At 53.9% G+C, this 18,859-nt stretch overlaps 2 protein-coding genes across 3 annotated transcripts in view; one reads left to right on the plus strand and one right to left on the minus strand.

The window, feature by feature from the left end:
- Nucleotides 1-718: 718 nt before the first annotated feature.
- On the minus strand, nt 719-2,822 carry GADD45B (growth arrest and DNA damage inducible beta). Of its 2 annotated transcripts, none has more exons than XM_033416718.2 (4): nt 2,538-2,822; nt 2,335-2,436; nt 1,728-1,950; nt 719-1,266 (listed from the first exon to the last, which is right to left on the minus strand). In XM_033416718.2, exons 1-4 carry the CDS (start codon nt 2,579-2,581, stop codon nt 1,240-1,242), a joined length of 396 nt encoding a protein of 131 aa, XP_033272609.1. In that variant the 5' UTR covers nt 2,582-2,822; the 3' UTR covers nt 719-1,239. The 2 variants fall into 2 exon arrangements, with proteins under 2 accessions (XP_033272609.1, XP_004285899.1); XM_004285851.4 differs by having other exon boundaries at nt 719-1,456; nt 2,538-2,821.
- A 249-nt stretch (nt 2,823-3,071) lies between these two features.
- Nucleotides 3,072-18,859, plus strand: part of LMNB2 (lamin B2) — a 37,237-nt gene continuing 21,449 nt past the window's right edge. Inside the window, exons 1-2 of the mRNA XM_049708174.1 lie at nt 3,072-3,222; nt 8,553-8,600. The gene's annotated coding sequence lies outside the window, so the exon portion shown is untranslated. The remainder of the gene's footprint in view (nt 3,223-8,552; nt 8,601-18,859) is intronic.

Raw genomic sequence — 18,859 nt, forward strand, 5'->3', positions numbered from 1 at the left:
CAGGGGAAAAGGAGGTGGCCGGCCAGGCCTCACAGTTTCGATTTAGAGGCAAAATGCAGCAGCGTGCCAAGCCCAGCTGGGCCGGGAGCACGACTTCCTGGGGTATTTTTCTGCTTGTTGATTTTAGTTTGGGGAAAGAAAAAAAAAATCTTTTTTTCTTTAGTGCAGTGCAGAGGCCCACCCTGGGAGGGAGAAGGCCTGGGTGGGTGGGGGTTGCTCTCTGGGGGATCCCCGAAGCTCTTCCTGCAACGCCCAAGCCCAGGGGCAGCTCTGAGCTCCAAGCCCACCTCGCTGTGTGGTCGAGGTGGCCCATTGACCTCTCTGGACCTGGGCTGCGGTGGCAGCCGGGCGGGCAGGGGCTGCAGCAAGCCCCCAGGGGTGCGTCTATATGTGCCCAGAGTTTGGGGTTGGCTCAGCGAGTAACAGCGGCGGCACGACGGCCAGGTTTCGTAATAAACCGGTCTTTTAATTGCTCGGGGGCAGGAGGAGGGGAGAAGAAAAAAAAAGAGGCAAAGATTTGTTGGACTTGGGTGGCGCCGGTTGCAGAGAGAAGAGGCACTGTTTTTGCAAGGAGCCTGGAGCAGCTAACTCGGACTTAAGTAACACTTCCTGGTGAGCCTGCGGGAGGTGGCGTGGGCGGCGCCAGTGCTGTTGGAGCGCAGGGGAGGTGGAGGTCCTGGTCCCGCACTGAGGCCGGCGGTAAATACACAAGAACCCAGAAGCTTTAACAATTTATTACAAGGCCATCATAGTAGAAGTAAAAATATATGTATCTGTAAGCTTCCCATCTTTCTTTCACCGATTCAAGTAACAAGTGCAAGTAACAAAATAGATTGTCCATTTAGTTTGCAGACTGGGAGTTCGCCGGTAGAGAGCAACATAGCCCTGTCTCCCAAGTCCCAAAGTACTGTCCTGGCCAGGGTGCGGACCCTCGGCCCACAAAGGCCCGTTTGCACATGTCAGCTCTGGTCTCAAGGAGGGGGGCGGGTACTCTCAGTCCCACCCCACCCCTGAAGTGTGGAGTCTCGGCCCTCCTGTGGGGGGGGGGCACAGCTCCCCCACTCCAGCTTCTGCTCTGTCGCCAGGCCTGAGCTCCAGGGTCCCCTCTCTTGCTGGCCTGGGTCCCATCATCTCCTCACACAGTGGCCGCTGCTGGCGCTGCTCCAGCCCCGGCGCCCTGGGGTGGCCGCGCACTCCCTCTCCTGTCTTCAGCCTCCAACGATCCTGCCCCCGACGGTCTCATAGGTTGGGTTGTTTGGGGGGGTTCTGGGAGGGAGGGGGAATCAAATATTTATTTTATCGTGTTTTTGGGCAGCAACAGGTTCTGACGCCGGGCAGGGTCTCAGCGCTCCTGGAGGGGGATGTAGGGGACCCACTGGTTGTTCTCCCTGCTCTCTTCGCAGTAACTGGCAACCTCCACCAGGCCGTGGCTTTTCCAGGCGTCTGTGTGAGGGTTCTGTGGGAAGGCGAGGAGACGGGGTTCAGCGGGATCCCCAGGAGTGGCTGGGGAGCCCCCCTCTCCCAGGGCCCCTTTGGGGAAAGCAGGCTGGCTCAAAATAGCTCGCTGGGTGACTAAGGCCCCGAGACCCGGCCGGCTGCCCACGGGGACATGCCGAGCATGGCTGAGCGCTGAGCTGGTGCAGACCGGCCAGCTCGACTTTGTTGACAAACACGGGCCCAGGTGCCGGGGTAGGGAGGGGGCGGGGCGGGGCCGAGGCCCAGCTCACCGTGACCAGGAGGCAGTGCAGGTCCCGGGCCTCGGTGGTGCCCTGGGTCTCGGCCGGCTCGCCCAGCAGCTGTGCCAGGCGCTGCATTCCTGACACCCGCACGATGTCAATGTCGTTGTCACAGCAAAAAGACTGGATGAGCGTGAAGTGGATCTGCAGGGCGATGTCGTCCTCCTCCTCCTCGTCAATAGCCAGGAGGCACAGGACCACGCTGTCAGGGTCCCTGAGGAGCCAGAGTGGGATGGTGGGTCAGCTGGGGACTGGGGAGGGGCCACCGTTACGGCGGGGAGTTTGCAAAAGCAAAGAGAAACCGCAGGTGCGCAAGGGATCGCGTCTGCATGCAGATAAATGGTGGGGGAGAAGACATTCGGTTCAAAGGATGGCGGGGTAAGGCAGGGGCACAGACGCGGTGACTGCCTGCAGATGATGCCGCACCGGGATACTGCAGCCTCCACCCCTCAAAAAAAATAAGGCAGAAAGACCCTCGACCCACAGCAGTAGGGACACTTGGGGGTGTCCCAGCCCCATGCAAGAAAGGGATGCAGCAAGGAGCGTGCGGAGCGGAGATCCCCACTCGCGCCCAGCCCGGTGCCGGGGTCTCACTCACACATTCATCAGCTTGGCCGACTCGTACACCCCCACGGTGAGGCGGTCCTGGCGCTGCGCAGCCACCAGCAGCTCCTCCACCGCGGCGCTCACCGTCTGCATCCTGGGGCCAAGGGAGACGGGGGTCACGCCGGGCCGGCCACGGGGCGCTCCGGTCCCCGCCCGGCCCGGCCGACCTCAGGCGGCGGGGGCCCCGCTACTTACTTCTGCGCCGCGTTGTCGCACGCCACGAGCTCTTCCAGTGTCATGTTGCAGTTATAATCCACAGTGGAAAACAGCCCCACGACAGTTCCAAGGGAGAAAATGCAAAGTCCGAGGCCGGAGAGCCCAAAGCCTTCCTACGGAACCCAGTCGTTCGTCAAGACCTTCGGAAGGCAGCGAAATCCTCCCCAAATAAGGCGGAAAAAAATTGCAAGTGCCTCAGCAAGGATAATCCAGGGAACTGCAGAGTCTGACGTCCTCGGCTTCAGCGACCTTAGCGCGCGGCTGCCGGCGCCGCCATTTATAGACTTGTACAAACAGGGGCGTGGCCCCGGTGGTTCATCCGCCCCTCCTATTGGAGAAAAAACAAAGGCGAGAGAAACCCGCGCTGCAGTTGGCCGGCGGCGGGGAGGGGGCGGAGCGCCGCGAGGGGGCGCCCCACGTGGGTGCGAGAGCCGGGAGGAGGGCGCGGGGCGGGGGGGAGGGAGCCGGGGGAGCTTGAGTGCCAGAAAAGAAAAAAAAAAGCAGAAGTTTTCTCCTGATTTCCCGGCAGCCGCGCCGCGTTTCGGGGCGCGCGCGGGATTTCCAGCGCGCGAGGCGGCCCGGATTTTCGGGGGGGCCTGGAAACCCCGGAGAGTCCCCGGCCCGCGCCTTTCCAGGTTCTGCTGGGGTTTTGCACGGAGATGGAGTACGGTTTGCAGCCTGATCCTTTCTAGGTGGTGGTGGCGGGAGTCTCCCCAGGCTTCAGGGACCCCAGACCCTGGGTGGCTTTACTTTCTGGGCCTCTGTGTCCCTATCTGTCCAATGGGAATGCAGCGCTGGCCTCTTTGGATTGCAGTGAGCCCTAAATAAAATGAGGGGTGCACGGTAAGCGTTTAACAAGAGGTGGTGGTCGCTGGAGGCCGCCTCGAGGTACCCAGAAACGGGGGCTGCAAAGCCTAGGGCCGGGACCGGTCGCCCCTCCCCACCCGCCGCGAGTTTCAGGGTGGGGCGCGCGTGGGAGGCGCAGGTGGCTCGGCCTCGTGGGCTCCGCGCCCCCTGCAGGCGCCTCGCGTTGCAAGGTTCTGACCGCACGTCCGCCTCGCACCTGACCGTGGGGGGAAATCGAGGCCCGGGAGAAGCGAGGGGAACCGGTTCCTGCGTGCGTCGCGCGCTGCCACCTGGGCGCGCTTGCAATGGTGGTCGCCGCCTTTATTTCCTCCCTCCGGAGCGGGCGCTGAACGTACCTAGCGCCCACTGGGCACCAGGCTCCCCGTTATCACGGTTCATTTAACCCCCAAGGACGCGGGAAGCAGGGGCTACTCTCATCTGCAGGATGCAAAAGGGGAAACTGAGGCTTGGTGAGGCCTCCACTCTCTCAAGCCCCCGGTTATTTCGTGCTGGAGCCACACGTGTGCGCCAGCCACGGCCGCACGCTGGGACGGCCGCCAGCCTCGCCATCTCCCCTGGTAAGCAGTTCACGAGCCAGGCGGGCAGGCCCGCGTGGGACTGGCTACCACGGCCGAACGGGGGCTCCCGATGACTCACAGCTGCGCCCCCTCCCCCGCCAGCCTGGGGTCTGGCCTCCGCCCCGCGGCTCAGTTCCCCCAGCTCCCGGGCTCGCTGTCCCGCTGACGCATCGCGCCGCCTCCGCGCCGCCCACCGTGGGGGCGCGAAATGTCCCGGGGGCTGCGGGGCGCAGCGGCGCCACCTGGTGGCCGCGCGAGGTCCCTGCGCCCGCAGCGCCGGAAGGGACAGACCGGCGAGGGCGGGGTGAGGAGGAGAAGGACAGGGACTGGGGTGGCAATTGCAATATTTTAAATACGCAATATTTTATATGTGAAACATGTATTTAATAACTTTATAGTTGCAATATTTTTTTAAAATCAACTAAACTACTTCCCAGGGGTGCCTGCTTTTGTTTTTTTAATTTGGTTGCGCTGGGTCTTAGTTGCAGCTCAAGGGCTACTTAGTTGCGGCTCCAGGGCTCCCTAGTTGCCGCACGTGGTCTCCCCAGTTGCTGCATGCGACCTCTTAGCTGCAGCATGCACGTGGGATCCAGTTCCCTGACCAGGGATTGAATCCGGGCGCCCTGCATTGAGAGCGTGGAGACCCAGCCACTGTGCCACCAGGGAAGTCCCTGGTTTTTTTTTTAATGATAAAATATACACGATATTCATCATTTCGATCACTTGTAAGTATACCGGTCAGTGGAATTAAATACGTTCACGATGCTGGGTAACAATCATCGTGATCCTGACCCAAACCTTTTCTATCATCCCCAGAGTAAACTCTTGGGAATTAGACATGAATTGCCCCCAACTCCTGACACCCACCATTCTACTTTCTGTCTCTATAAATTTGATCCTTTAGAGACCTCCTGTAAATGAAATCATACTGTATTCATCCTTTGGCGTGTTATTTTACTGAACATAGTGTCCTCAAGCTTCATCCATGTTGTTCATCCATGTGTGTGTCTGCATTGACTTCTTTCTGAGGCTGAATAATATTAGGCTGTAGGGAGGAGCCACATTTAGTTTATCCATTCATCCGTTGATGGACACATGGGTTGTTTCCACCATTTGGCTGTTGTGGACGCCGTTTTTGTCAACAAAGTTTTATTGGAGCAAAGGGCAGGGTGTAGGGTGAGGGGAGTGAGGTATTCACCGCTGACACACATTTTAAGGGAATGCCACAAAACTCAGTCATCAAGATAAACAGTATTATAGGGACTTCCCTGGTGGTCCAGTGGTTAGGGCTCTGAGCTTCCACTGCAGGGGGCACGGGTTTGATCCCTGGTCGGGGAACTAAGATACCACAAGCTGCATGGTGTGGCCAAAAAAATAAAAAGATATTTTTTATTTTAAAAATTTATGCCAAAATAGCCCCACCCATGATGAGCAAAAATGAAGGTTTTATATACAGACACCATCTGACAGGGTCGGGGGTGGAGGGCAGGGAGGTGAGTTGTGCACATGCAAGGTCAGATCCTGTCTTTATTTGCAGTTTTGATCTTTTATTCATCATGGATTTTTTGGTATTCATTTTGACTTTTGAAAATATTGCATTAAAATATTTATCTTGAGGATTGAGTTCTGGGCACCCCCTTAAATTTTGCTCCTAAGGTGAGTGCAGCCCTAAGAATGTCCCTCTCTGCTCCTAGGAGAGAGAGGTGACCCTGTTTACCGGGGAACCCTCACCACCCTCATGGAGAACATGTGAGTTGGCAACTTCCCCAGCCAGGAAACCGGGCATATCTGCACCCGCGTTGCAAATGAGATCCCTTGTCTTTAGAATTGATAAACCTAAGCGCTTTAAAATTTAATTTTGCATTGCATTCAAGATACGCATAACAGCAAACTTTTCTTGAGCATTTACTACGTGCTTAGCCTTTTGTAAGCAGTTTCTCCTTTGATGCCCATGAAGCAGCACTTGTGTGATGGTTGCAAGTTTATAGGGGGTGGAATAGAGACTCAGGAAGGTGGTGCTGTTCATCCAAAGGCATGGAGCTCAGAGTTGTCCAAGGATATTCCAAGATACTCCAGCTATTCCAAAAGGCAGGGGTTAGGACGGGATGTTTGGAGTCTAGAGGGAAAGAGAGGGAAATTGGGGGTCGCAAAATTTAAAGGGGCACCAAAACCTTGCTCATCAAGATAATCTTTTTCTCTCATTTTTTATCAAGCTAGAAATCACATACCATAAAATCCACCTTTTTCCAAAAAATATATTTATTTATTTATGGCTGCATCGGGCCCTTGTCGCCGCGCGCAGATGCTCTCCAGTTGTGGCGAGCAGGGGCCACTCTTAGCCGCGGTGCGCGGGCCTCTCACTGCAGTGGCCTCCCCCGTTGCAGAGCACCAGCTCCAGGTGCTCAGGCCTCAGTAGTTGTGGCATGCGGGCTCAGTAGCTGTGGCTTGCAGGCTCTAGAGCGCAGGCTCAGTCGTTGTGGCACACAGGCCCAGTTGCCCTGCGGCACACGGGATCCTCCTGGACGAGGGCTCGAACCCATGTCCCCTGCATTGGCAGGCGGACTCCCAACCACTGTGCCAACAGGGAAGTCCCAAATCCACCCTTTTAGAGGCTCTAGTTCAGTGGGTTTCTGTAGAGTCACAAGTTTGTGCAATCATCACCACTAATCCAGAATGAGATAAATATATTTTTTCCTTTTCTTTTTCTGGCTGAGCCATGTGGCTGGTGGGCTCTTAGTTCCCCGACCAGGGGTTGAACCTGGGCCCTCAGCAGTGAAAGCACAGAGTCCTAACCACTGGACCGCCAGGGAATTCCCGAGGTAAATTTTTTTTAATGTGATAGTTTAAATCATAATGCACGCCAAAACACCCATGATGAATGGAATATTAAAATTTCCCATCAAGACAGGGTCAGTGACAGTCCCTTACCAAGCCATATTGGAGCCCCAGACGAAAGGAAAACAGTATGATTGATCCTGTCTTGATTTCAAATTTTGATAATGTAGTCAGCATGGATTTTTTTGCATTAAAAAATTTTTTTTAAAATATTGCATTGAAATATGATTTTTCATTGTGACTGAGCTTTGACCTCACCCTCGTTCTGGCCCTGCTTCTTGGGACCCGGCCTTTAACCCCCCACCACAAGCAAACCCGGGAGACAGGAGTGATGTTACCAGGGGACAGAGGGGAAACCAAGTGTCTAGGAGGTTGGGGCATTGGTTTTGCCTTGGGGGGTGGATCAGTGTTCTCTCCCAGCATGGCAGCTGGAATGCTGCAGGGTTAGGAGTCCCAGGGCTGGGGAAGGACATTTGAGAGGTGAGTGCAGAGCTGGAGGCCCCTTTGCATCATAGGAGGTGTTATGGACCAAAAGTTTATGTCCCCAAAATCCATATGCTGAGGCCCTAACCCCCATGGGATGGTGTTTGGAGGCAGGCCCTTTGGGAGGAGATGAGGGTTAGGTGAGGTCGTGAGGGTGCCCCCCCGCCCCCCCGGTAGGATTTGTGTCCTTGTAAGGAGAGCAAGAGAGACCAGAGCTCTCCCTGCCATATGAGCTCACAGTGAGACCAGGAAGCAGGCCCTCACCAGGAACTGACCACGCCGGCACCCTGATCGTGGGCCTCCCACTTCCAGGGCGGTGAGGAATCATGTCTGTGGTTTAAGCCCCAGACTGTGGTGTTCTGTTATGGTTACTCAAGCCAGCTAAGACAGGAGGGGTGTGAGGGGCAGGGATGAGGAAAACGGGGGCTCAGGCCAGGGGTCGGGGGTGACCAAGGAGACTTCTGACTGCCTGGCTTTGAATCCCCTCCTGACCAGCTACATGAACTCGGGCATGGCATCCCGCGCACGAGACCCCTGTGCCTCAGTTTCCCCCTCTGCAAAATGGAAATAACAGCGTTATCTAGGAATGCCCTGAGCACAAAATGCATTCAATCTGGTCCACACTTAGGAGAGGGCTCTGTGCGTGGTAACTGCCCTCTGAATGGGGGAATTAGGGACTTCCCTGGCAGTCCATTGGTTAAGACTCTGAGCTCCCAATGCAGGGGGCACAGGTTTGATTCCTAGTTGGGGGACTAAGATCCTGCATGCCGCATGGCATGGCCAAAAGATAAAATAAAACAAAACTTTAAAAATAAATAAATGGGGGATTCAGGAGTTGATTGAAGGCCTACTGGGTGCTGATTCAGCGCTGGGGGGGGTGGTAACGCAACTACTTCAGGTGGAGTAGTCAGGGTGGGCTTCTCTGAGGAGGTGACATTTGAGCTGAGACCTGAGTGATATAAAGAAGCCAGACCAGGGAGGCTGTGAAGGGAGAGGGCTCTGGGCACAGCACATGCAAAGGCCCTGAGGTGGGGCCACACCTGGCACAGGCGAGGATCCCTGAGGAGTTCCGGATGGCTGGAGCAGAGTGACTGGGGGGAGGAGAGAGGAGATCAGGAAGGTGGGCTTTGGGGGCTGCAGGTGGGGTCTGGATTCGACCTGGGGTCAAAATAGCAAAGGAAGCCTTTGGCAAGCTTGAAGCAGGGGAGGGACTGGCCTCTGACATCATTTTTTTTTTTTTTTTTTTTCAAAGATGAACAAGACATGATTCTGGTCCCCAAGGAGAGGCTTCTGGGTGGAGGTGAGTCATCATCTGAACTTCTAGATGTTGGGAAGACAGGATGTGCTGGGAGGAGGTGGAAACAACACACACCAGGTGGCAGAGATGTCAAGGGCAAAGCTGAGGAGGCGGGGAGGCCGGGGTCACTTATGGGGATACTGAGGAGGACGGGCGGTGGGGCAGGAGTGGGGGAAGCAGCCACAGCAGGAGGAGGCTGGGATGTCTGTGACTGTGACGTCCGGGGGAGGGGCTTGGTAGAGGCATCTCTGCTCTGAGGTCAAGCTTGCCTGATTCAAATCCCACTCCATCCCTCATAAGCTGTGTGTCCTTGGGTTGGTGACCTAACCTCTCTGAAACTCCCTCCTTTCCTGGGAAAATCAGGTTGTCAAAAGGCTTACAAAAACCCACGTACAGCACTCACCTTGAAAGCCACTTGAAGCCACGCCCTCCCTCCCCGGACGTCAGTGCCCCCCATAGCCGGCTCTCACTGCAGTACCCAGAGGGATCCCTCCAAAACCATCTGCTCACCCTCCGAACAAAGCCCCAGTGGAAACCCATTCCCGCTGTTCTCTGAATGTGCCCGCATGGTCTTACCCCAAGGCCTTTGCCCTTGCCAGTTCCTCTCCCTGAGCACCCTCCCCTGCCCGTGCCAGCTTGCCATGTCCCCCTCTCAGTGCCACTTCCCCTGGCCACCTGTGAAACGTTTCACGCCCCCACCCACATTTCGACTCCCCCTTTTTTCCTCAGCACACAACACTGTCTAACATACTATGCCTATTCTTATTCATCCGAATCATTCCGTGCCTTCACTCAAGTGTTGGCTTCACCAAGCAGGAGTTGCCATCTGTTTTGCTCGGCATGGTGTTCGTAGTATACAGTAGGTGCTCAATAAATAGGTTCTGGTCGAATGACTGAATGAGACCCCAGCAACCGGCTGAGGGGCTCGGCATTACGTTAAAAGATGCATTTTGGGGAGTTCCCTGGTGGTCTAGTGGTTAGGATTCCGGGCTCTCACTGCCATGGCCCGGGTTCAATCCCTGGTTGGGAAACAGATCCCTCAAGCCGCGCAGAGCAGCCCCAAAAAAATGCATTTTTTAAAAAAGGAAAAAGCATGATTCTCACGTGAATATCCCATCGATGTGCGTCAGAGAGTGCATGGAACTCGTAAATAATGAAGGGACATGTAAGATGTCTTCTAGGCCATCCGGTGGCTGAAATGAATTTGTTTAGTCAATGCAAAATGGATACAGGACACCACCTAGAGGGGTGGGATAGGGAGGGTGGGAGGGAGACGCCACAGGGAGGAGATATGGGGATATATGTATATGTATAGCTGATTCACTTTGTTGTAAAGCAGAAACTAACACACCACTGTAAAGCAGTTATACTCCAATAAAGATGTTTAAAAAAAAAATCAACAACAAAACAAAACAAAATGATACAGGGCAATCATCATTTTTCCATCAGATAATTTACAGTTCTATGGATGCATGGAGTTTAGCCCATTATTTGCTTAGAAGACATGGTTCCCATAAGACAAGCCCCACTACAGACACCATCTGTCAGCTGGGGCCCTTGGGACCACCTTCACTTGGACCAGCTGACTACAGATTTGGGGTCCCCATAACTATCCTCGCGTTCCATAATTCACCAAAATGACTCAGAACCAGCAAAGTGCTCAATGTACAGTTAGAGTGTAATAGTCTCCTAACGAACATGTTGGCAGGGCTGTTTCCTCCTGGAGGTTCTGAGGGGGAATCTGTTCCAGGCCCCTCTGGTGGCTGCCTGTGGACCTTGGCTTGTGGACACATCCCTCCAGCCCCTGCCTCCATCTTTACCTGGCCTTCTCACATGGCCTCACCTCTCTGTATCCAAATCTCCCTCTTCTTACAAGGACACCAGGCATTGGACGAGGGCCCACTCTGATCCAGGATGACCTCACCTTTTTTTGACTGTGCCACCTAGCTTGTGGGATCTTAGTTCCTGGACCAGGGATTGAACCCGTGTCCCCTGCAGTGGAAGCACAGAGTCCTAACTACTGGACTGCCTGGGAAGTCCCCAGGATGACCTCATCTCAATTGAACCAATTATACCTACAAAGACCCAGTTTCCAAACAAGGTCCCATTGACAGGTTCCAGGTGGGGTGTGAATTTGGGGGGACACTATTCACCCCAATACAGACAGTGAAGATTTGGGGCTCCCAGATTGGAGGGGTACAAGACGTGCAGCCAGGTCAGCCACCTAGAGTGAAGGGCTGTGAGTTGCCCTGCATGGGGTGCAGAAGGGGTCGGAGGTGGGACTAACTTCACACCCTCTCTCTTCCCCGATAACTAATCCATCAACTTTGGCCCCCAGACAGATCTCAAATCGATCCCCCCGCTCCATCCCTTGGTGCACCACCAGCAAGCCCACCCCTAGTATTTTTGGGACCCATTACAAGAATTCAAGAGGGCTGCACAACCCATGGCTAAGGGCTCAACAATTATACACCAAGTAACACACTGCCGAACAAAATAGAACTATCCTCCCACCTGACAAAGTCTCCAGTGGATTAAAGATGGCAGCATCAGGACCACAGTGAGATACTGCTTCACACACACTGGGATGGTTACGGTCAAAAGACAGATAAAAACACACGTTGGGAGGATGTGGAGATACTGGAAGCCGTGTGCACTGCTGGTCGGAATGAAAAACGGTGCAGCCACTTCCCTCCCCTTTATCTGGGCTGGGTCTGTGATGGCCTTGACCCGTGCAGTGTGAGGGAGGTGACACTGCCAGCCACGTCACTTAGCTTCAGGAGGACGGCAGGTACTGTCCTGCTCTCAGGGAGTCCTGAGATATCTCATAGGAAGTTTGTGCTGCATCAGTGGGCCCTGGAGAGACCCTGAGTCTACACAGAAAGGGAGAGGGGCTGGCGAGGCACCAGACCAACCACAGAAAGAGCCCAGAGCCCCTAGCACCGTTGCCAGCTGGACACCAAGCAAGGCCCCCTGTCAACCCCACATGGGACAGAAGAAGCGCCCTTCTGAGCTCCACCTGCATTCCCAACCCATGAAATCATGAGACATAGTAAAGTTTGGGGGTAGTTTGTTACACAGCAACAGATTAGAATTGAAACCTGCAAAGCCTCCTGGCAAGTCCGGTTCACATTTAGAACTCTCAGACTCCTGGCAGTTCTGCCCTGGAATGTGACAGTGTGGGCAGAGCTGGCCCCAAGCTGGTGGCCTGCTGCCTCTGTTTTGAGGGTCTCAACATCCCAGGGTTGGGCCTGTATTGTGAAGGTCCTCACCTGCACACGGAGGGCACCTCAGCTCACAGATCCACACCCCACAAAACAGCTGCCTTCTGCCACCCCTGGGTCCTGGGAGTGTACAGACTGGGGGCACTGCCTGCCTTGGGGGGAAGCACCCGGGCTTGGAAACAGGGGATTCCTGAGTGCTGGGTACTGGAGCGAGGCCTGGAAAAGGAGGTGTGGGGAGAGGTCCAGAAAGGGGACAGGCGGGCTCTAAGTGAGGCACTGACCCCAGCCCAGGCCACTGCAGTCCCTCACCTCAGTGACTTCTCAGCATCCTCTCCACCTGTGCTGGCCAGGCAACTACAGCAGCCTGAGGCTACTGCACCCTTGAAATGTAGCCAGAGCCACTGAGTAACCGAATTTCGAATTGAATTTCATTTTAATTAATTAAAACCCACAAACAGAAGTGATGTAAAATACTTTTTCGTTAAAGACAACTTTATTTTTTCCTTAAACCACTGAAAATTTAGCACCCAAGTTGTGATAGGCTGTGAGTGTGAAAAACACACTGGACTTGGTGTGGAAAAAAGAGTGGAAAATATCTCCTCAATAATTTGGTTAATTATTGGAAAAGAATATGAAAAAGAGGGAATTCCCAGGGCTTCCCTGGTGGCACAGTGGTTGGAAGTCCGCCTGCCGATGCAGGGGACGCGGGTTCGTGCCCCAGTCCGGGAAGATCCCACATTCCGCGGAGCGGCTGGGCCCGTGAGCCATGGCCACTGAGCCTGCGCGTCCGGAGCCTGTGCTCCGCAACGGGAGAGGCCACAACAGTGAGAGGCCCGCGTACTGCAACCAAAAAAAAAAAAAAAAAGAAGGAATTCCCTGGGGGTCCAGTGGTTAGGACTCGGTGCTTTCACTGCCGAGGGCCTGGGTTCGATACCTGGTACCTGGTCGGGGAACTAAGATCCCACAAGCCTCGCACTGCAGCCAAAAAAAAAAAAAAGAATATATATATTTATAACTGAGGGACTTCCCTGGTGGCGCAGTGGTTAATAATCCGCCTGCCAGTGCAGGGGACACGGGTTCGAGTCCTGGTCCGGGAAGATCCCACATGCCGTGGAGCAACTAAGCACGTGTGCCACAACTACTGAGCCTGTGCTCTAGAGCCCACAAGCCACAACTACTGAGCACGTGCGCCACAGCTACTGAAGCCCGCGCGCCTAGAGCCGGTGCCCGTCAACAAGAGAAGCCACCGCAGTGAGAAGCCTGCGCACCGCAACGAAGAGTAGCCCCCGCTCGCCGCAACTAGAGAAAGCCCACACGCAGCAACGAAGACCCAATGCAGCCAAAATAAATAAAAATAAATTAATTATATAACTGAATAACTTTGTTGTAAAGCAGAAATTAACACAACATTGTAAATTAACTATACTTCAATAAAATAAAAAAGTAATTTGTGTATGTCGAATACAATATTGGTTAGAATATTTTGGGTATGTCAGGTTAAGTAAAACATTAAAAATTAGGGACTTCCCTGGTGGTCCAGTGGTTAAGACTCCACGCTGCCAATGCAGGGGGCACGGGTTCCATCGCACATGCTGAGCGCGGCCAAAAGATTTAAAAAAAAAAAATTGAGATATAATTGACATATAACCTTGTGTAAGTTTCACATGTTGATTTGATACATTTATATGTTGCAACGTGATTACCACGAGCAGTTAATACCTCTATCCAGTCACATAATTATTGCGTAATTATCGTTTCTTTTTTGTGGTGGGCTATTCTGTTTCTATCGGAACCATGTTCTACACAGCAGTCTGAGGGAGGTTGTTTTTTTCACTTTTGAAACACAAAATACATCAAACACACAAAGAGCGTCCATAATTTATGCGTGCAGCTAAGAATAGAGACATTCACAACCGCCCAGCTTTCAAAACACAACCGCTATGCTGACTTCTGGGTTAATCACGTCCCCACTTTTCCCTTCAATTCTCTAACATTTGTAGCACACTGAAATAACGTATCAGCTAGTTTAGCTGGGTTTCGAATTTTATAAAAACGGAAGCATACTGTAGATATTCTTCTGCACTTCGCTTTTTTTGCGTGATCTTATGTTTGGGAGGTCATTCTGTGTGTTAGTTTTCCACTGCTGTATAATATTCCACTGTGTGAGCCTACACAAAGGTGTCGGTGTGTCCTTTCTTTTGTGTGTGTCCTTTTTTTTTTTTAATCTTTATTGGAGTATCATTGCTTTACAATGGTGTGTTAGTTTCTGCTTGTGTCCTTTTTTTATTTAAAAAATTTTTTTTTGTTGAACTACAGTTAATTGACAATGTTCTGTTAGTCTCAAGTGTACAGCAGAGTGATTCAGTTATACATATATATATTCTTTTTCAGATTCTTTTGCATTATAGGTTACTACAAGATACTGAGTATAGTTCCCACTGGTCTATATGGGATATCTGGGCCATTTTCATTTTTTGTTTCCCTATTACAACAAACAGTGAGGGTTTCAAAACCCAAATCAAATCCTCTCTTACATGATAAGGAACCAAGCCAGCCCCTGGATAATGGCCAGCAAGGACATGAATCCTTCCAAGATCAGTACAAATGCCCTTGGGAGTCGACCCTGCCCCAGGGACGCCTTGTCTGCAGCATCATAAAGCCTGGAGCCAGCCCACCCAGCTAAGCCCCACCCCGCTTCCCAACCTGTGGAAACTGAGGTAAGAAACATGAGTGGCTTTAAGCTACTGTGTTTTGTTACCCAGCACTAGATGACTAATACACGGGTGTTACATGTGTTTCCTTCTCTAATACTGTACTTGTCTCCACCCACTGGAAATTCTTATTCCTTGCCATGTCCACCATCCTGGAGTGTGATTTTGTGCTGGCTGGTCCCTCTCCCTGGGAGGCTTCTCCCCACCTGTTCACCTGGTTGGTCCCCTCCTTCTCTTCGAGTCCTTGCTCAAATGCCACCTTCTCCAAGAGGCCCACCCTGTTTAAAAATGCACTCCCCCTCGGGCTTCCCTGGTGGCACAGTGGTTGAGAGGCCGCTTGCCGATGCAGGGGACACGGGTTCGTGCCCCGGTCCGGGAAGATCCCACATGTCACGGAGCGGCTGGACCCGTGAGCCATGGCCGCTGAGCCTGCGCGTCCGGAGCCTGTGCTCTGCAACGGGAGAGGCCACAGCAGTGAGAGGCCCGCGTACCGCAAAAAAAAAAAAAAAAAAAAATGCACCCCCTAGCTCACGTGCTCCCAAGCCCCTCACCCAGCTTTTTCCATCCCCCTCCCACCTTATTATATTCTAACATGCCATAAAATTCACTTATTCATTAGGTATCTGTTTCCTCTGTCTTCCTAGTTCATCCTTGTCAGCTTCCCAAGCACAGGGATCTTTGTTTTGGACATTGATACAGCCCCAGTGCCTGACAGGCGGAGATGGCAATCAGCATTTGTTTGTTTCTTTGGCCACACCACGGGGCATCTGGAACTTCCCTGACTAGGGATCGAACCCGTGCCCCCTGCAGTGGAAGCGGGGAGTCTTAACCACTGGACCACCAGGGAAGTCCCAATATTTGTTGATTTCATTATTCCGGAACCCATTTAAAAAACAGCTGTCCCTTCGGCCCCAGCTCTCTCCTTGCCCCCAGATTTCAGTTGGGATTTCAGGGTTCCAGCCCCAGATTCCTGAGTTCTGATTCTAGATTCCAGGTTTAGCCTCCAGGCTCAGGAACTGGGGTTCCAGAACCCGCCCTCCTCCGGGCTCTGGAATCAGTGCCCTCCAGACCCAGGGTCCGGAATCCCAGCTCCCCAAAACAGGCTCCCGAATCAGCGTGCCCAAAATTCAGGCTCTGGAATCTCTGCCCCCCCCAGATCTGGAATCCACAGCCCCCCAGATCCAGGCTCTGGAATGAGCCCTCCCCCACCCAGTCCAGACTCCAGAATCCGCGGTCGCTCAGATCCAGGCGCCGGAATTCAGGATCAAGGCTCGCGATCCGGGCTGGGAGCCGTTTCGCTGAGATTTTGAAAAATCTGGCGCCAAACTCCGGCGCGGAGCTTGGGCGGCGGCGCAAAGGGGGAGGGATAGGGGAATGGGGAAGGGATGGGGGAGGGAGAGGGGACAGGGCCTGGCCGGACCTTCTCGGGTTCGGTGATTTCTCGCCCACCGCCCGCACCCTCCACCCTCAAAGCAGGCAGCAATTAGCCATTAACTTTTCTAGCGCCCTGGGATCAGAGGGTCGTGGGTTCGAACCCCGCTTCGTCCCGCCCCTGCAGGGGTTCCCGGGACAGGTCCCCGGATCGCCCCGTGCCTCAGTTTCCCGTCCTGGAAACGGGCCGAGTGCCACCCCTCGCCGCCGCGTGTCGCGCCTGGGGAGCCCGCGGAGTGCCCAGGCCTCGGGCTCCGGCGTGGGGAGAGGGTCTGGCCGCAGCTGTCGCCGCCCCGCCCGTTCAGCGCCAAAATTTGAAAATTGCCAACGCCTTCCAAACTGAACAAGGGGAGTGGACGCTCCGGCCGCACCCACGGGAAGCGCAGGGCTTTCTGGGAGTTGGAGTCCGGCCCCCGGGGGGGTCCGCGATTGGGGGGGTGCGGAGGGCTCGCGGCACAGGTTAGGGCGGAGAGTAGGGGCGCAGCCGCGGAAAGGGGGGTTGGGGAGGATGGGGCGCGGGGAACAGCATTCCTGGAGGAGGGAACAGCACAGGCAAAGACCTGGAGACGGATGGGGCACCCACGTGCCAAGAGGGGCCAGCTCGGTGGGCGGCCTGTGGGACCCTGCAGGGTCTTGAATGGCAGGCTACTGGGTGGCCCCGGGCGGTCGTCAGCAGGACCTGTGATGGGGAGGGGGTTGCAGCTAAGTCTGGGGGTGGAGGGGAGGAAAGGTGACCCCATGCCACCCCCAAACCCAACCCCCCATCATTTTTCTCCCCTCGGGCCCCCACCTCCTGTAGTATCACTTATCCCTATTTTGCTTTAAACGCCCTCACGTTGTACCAACTGTGTTTTGCATTCGGTGTTCCTACTGTTATGAGGGAAAGGCGACGACATACGGTCCCCAAGTACAAGCTAGTTTTTGAGAGGCTAGTCACAGCCTAGCCAGGGACTCGTGCCTGCCTGGGTGCTGGGGCAGGGCAGGGGGCTTTGCTTCTGGTAAGAGGGGAATGTGCATGAGTATCAGGATTCAAGACAGGAGGGAAAAAAAAAGGCTTCCCTGGTGGCGCAGTGGTTAAGAATCCCCCTGCCAATGCAGGGGACACGGGTTTGAGCCCTGGTCCGGGAAGATCCCACATGCCGCTGAGCAACTAAGCCCATGCGCCACAACTACTGAGCCTGTGCTCTAGAGCCCGCCACAACTACTGAGCCGGCGCGCCACAACTACTGAAGCCCGCGCACCTAGAGCCCGTGCTCCGCAACAAGAGAAGCCACCGCAGTGAGAAGCCCGCGCACCGCAACGAAGGGTAGCCCCCGCTTGCCGCAACTAGAGAAAGCCCGCGCGCAGCGGGGAGGCCGTCCCACCCCACACCCCAGAGGGCTGGTAAAGGAATCCAAGTTCTCAGTGTGTGATTTGCTGGGGTCCCTGAGGAAGGCTGTTTGCACCAAGTCCCCCGAGGTGAGATGTAAGGGGGGGTGGCCGTTCTCAGGGCAGAAAGAACAGCGGTGCAAGTTCCAGGGTTAGAGGAAGGAAGTGGTTCTCCACTGAGGGTGATTTTGTCCCCTCGGTGACATGTGGCAACATCTGGGGACATTTTTGGTTGTCTGGATTGGAGGGTGTGGTGGTGCTGCTGGCATCAGGTGGCCGGGGTGGGGGGAGCCCAGTGATGCCACCTGACATCCTACAATGAACAGGATGGTCCTCCCACAGAGAGTGATGGGGCCCAAATGTCCACAGAGCCGAGTTGGACAGACCCTGCTGTATCATTTTGCCTCTTCTAGGCATTTTATATGAGTGGACGCATACGCTGTGTGACCTTTTGTGTCTGGCTTTTTTTTTTTTTTCGGATGAAGTAGAAAAGAATAGCTTTATTGCTTTGCTAGGCAAAGGGGGACACAGTGGGCTCGCACCCGCCAAAAACTGTGTGTCCCAACCTGGGGGAATTTGGTGAGGAGTTTTTATAGCAATAGTTCAAGGGGGGGTGCTGCTGATAAGGATTAGGGTGTGTGAAGGGCCTGTGCTCCTTTAATCTGGGCTCAGGTGGTCCCTTGATGAGCTTCTCAAGGTTACCAAACTGTGACCTTCTCTCTGGAACATCTTCCATCTGGTGGGGGGTTTTGTGCTGGTCTCAGGACTTAATGAAGCTCAGGTTCTTGATGTCTTGTCACAGAAAGAATTCAGTGAGGGACAAAACGATAGGTAAGAAGTGGATTTATTTAGAGAGAAACACACTCCACAGACGGAGTGTGGGCCATCTCGAAGGCAAGAGAGGCCTGTGTCTGCCTCCTTTCACTGAACATTTTTTTTAAAAAATGGAGGTATAGGGCTTCCCTGGTGGCGCAGTGGTTGAGAGTCCGCCTGCCGTTGCAGGGGACGCGGGTTCGTGTCCCGGTCCGGGAAGATCCCACATGCAGCGGAGCGGTTGGGCCCGTGAGCCATGGCTGCTGAGCCTGCGCGTCCGGAGCCTGTGCTCTGCAACGGGAGAGGCCGCAACAGTGAGAGGCCTGCGTACCCCTCCCCCCCCAAAAAAATGGAGGTATAATTGACATAACATTATATTAGTTTCAGGTGTACAAACTAATGATTCGATATTTGTATATCCTGGGAAACGATCACCACCATAAGTCTAGGTGACATCCGTCACCACAAATAGTTACAGGGTTTTTTCTCATATGATGAGAATTTTTAAGATCTACTCTTTTAGCAACTTTCAAATATGCAATATAGTATTATTAACTACAGTCACCATGCTGCCCATTACATCCCCATTATATTTATTTTATAACTGGAAATGTGTACTCTTTGACCCCCTTCACCCACTTCATACCCCACACCCACAGACACCAATCTGTTCTCTGTTCATATGAGCTTGGGCTGTACACATGAAACTAACACA

The sequence above is a fragment of the Orcinus orca genome, chromosome 3 (genome assembly GCF_937001465.1).
Source record: "Orcinus orca chromosome 3, mOrcOrc1.1, whole genome shotgun sequence".
Lineage (NCBI taxonomy): Eukaryota > Metazoa > Chordata > Mammalia > Artiodactyla > Delphinidae > Orcinus > Orcinus orca.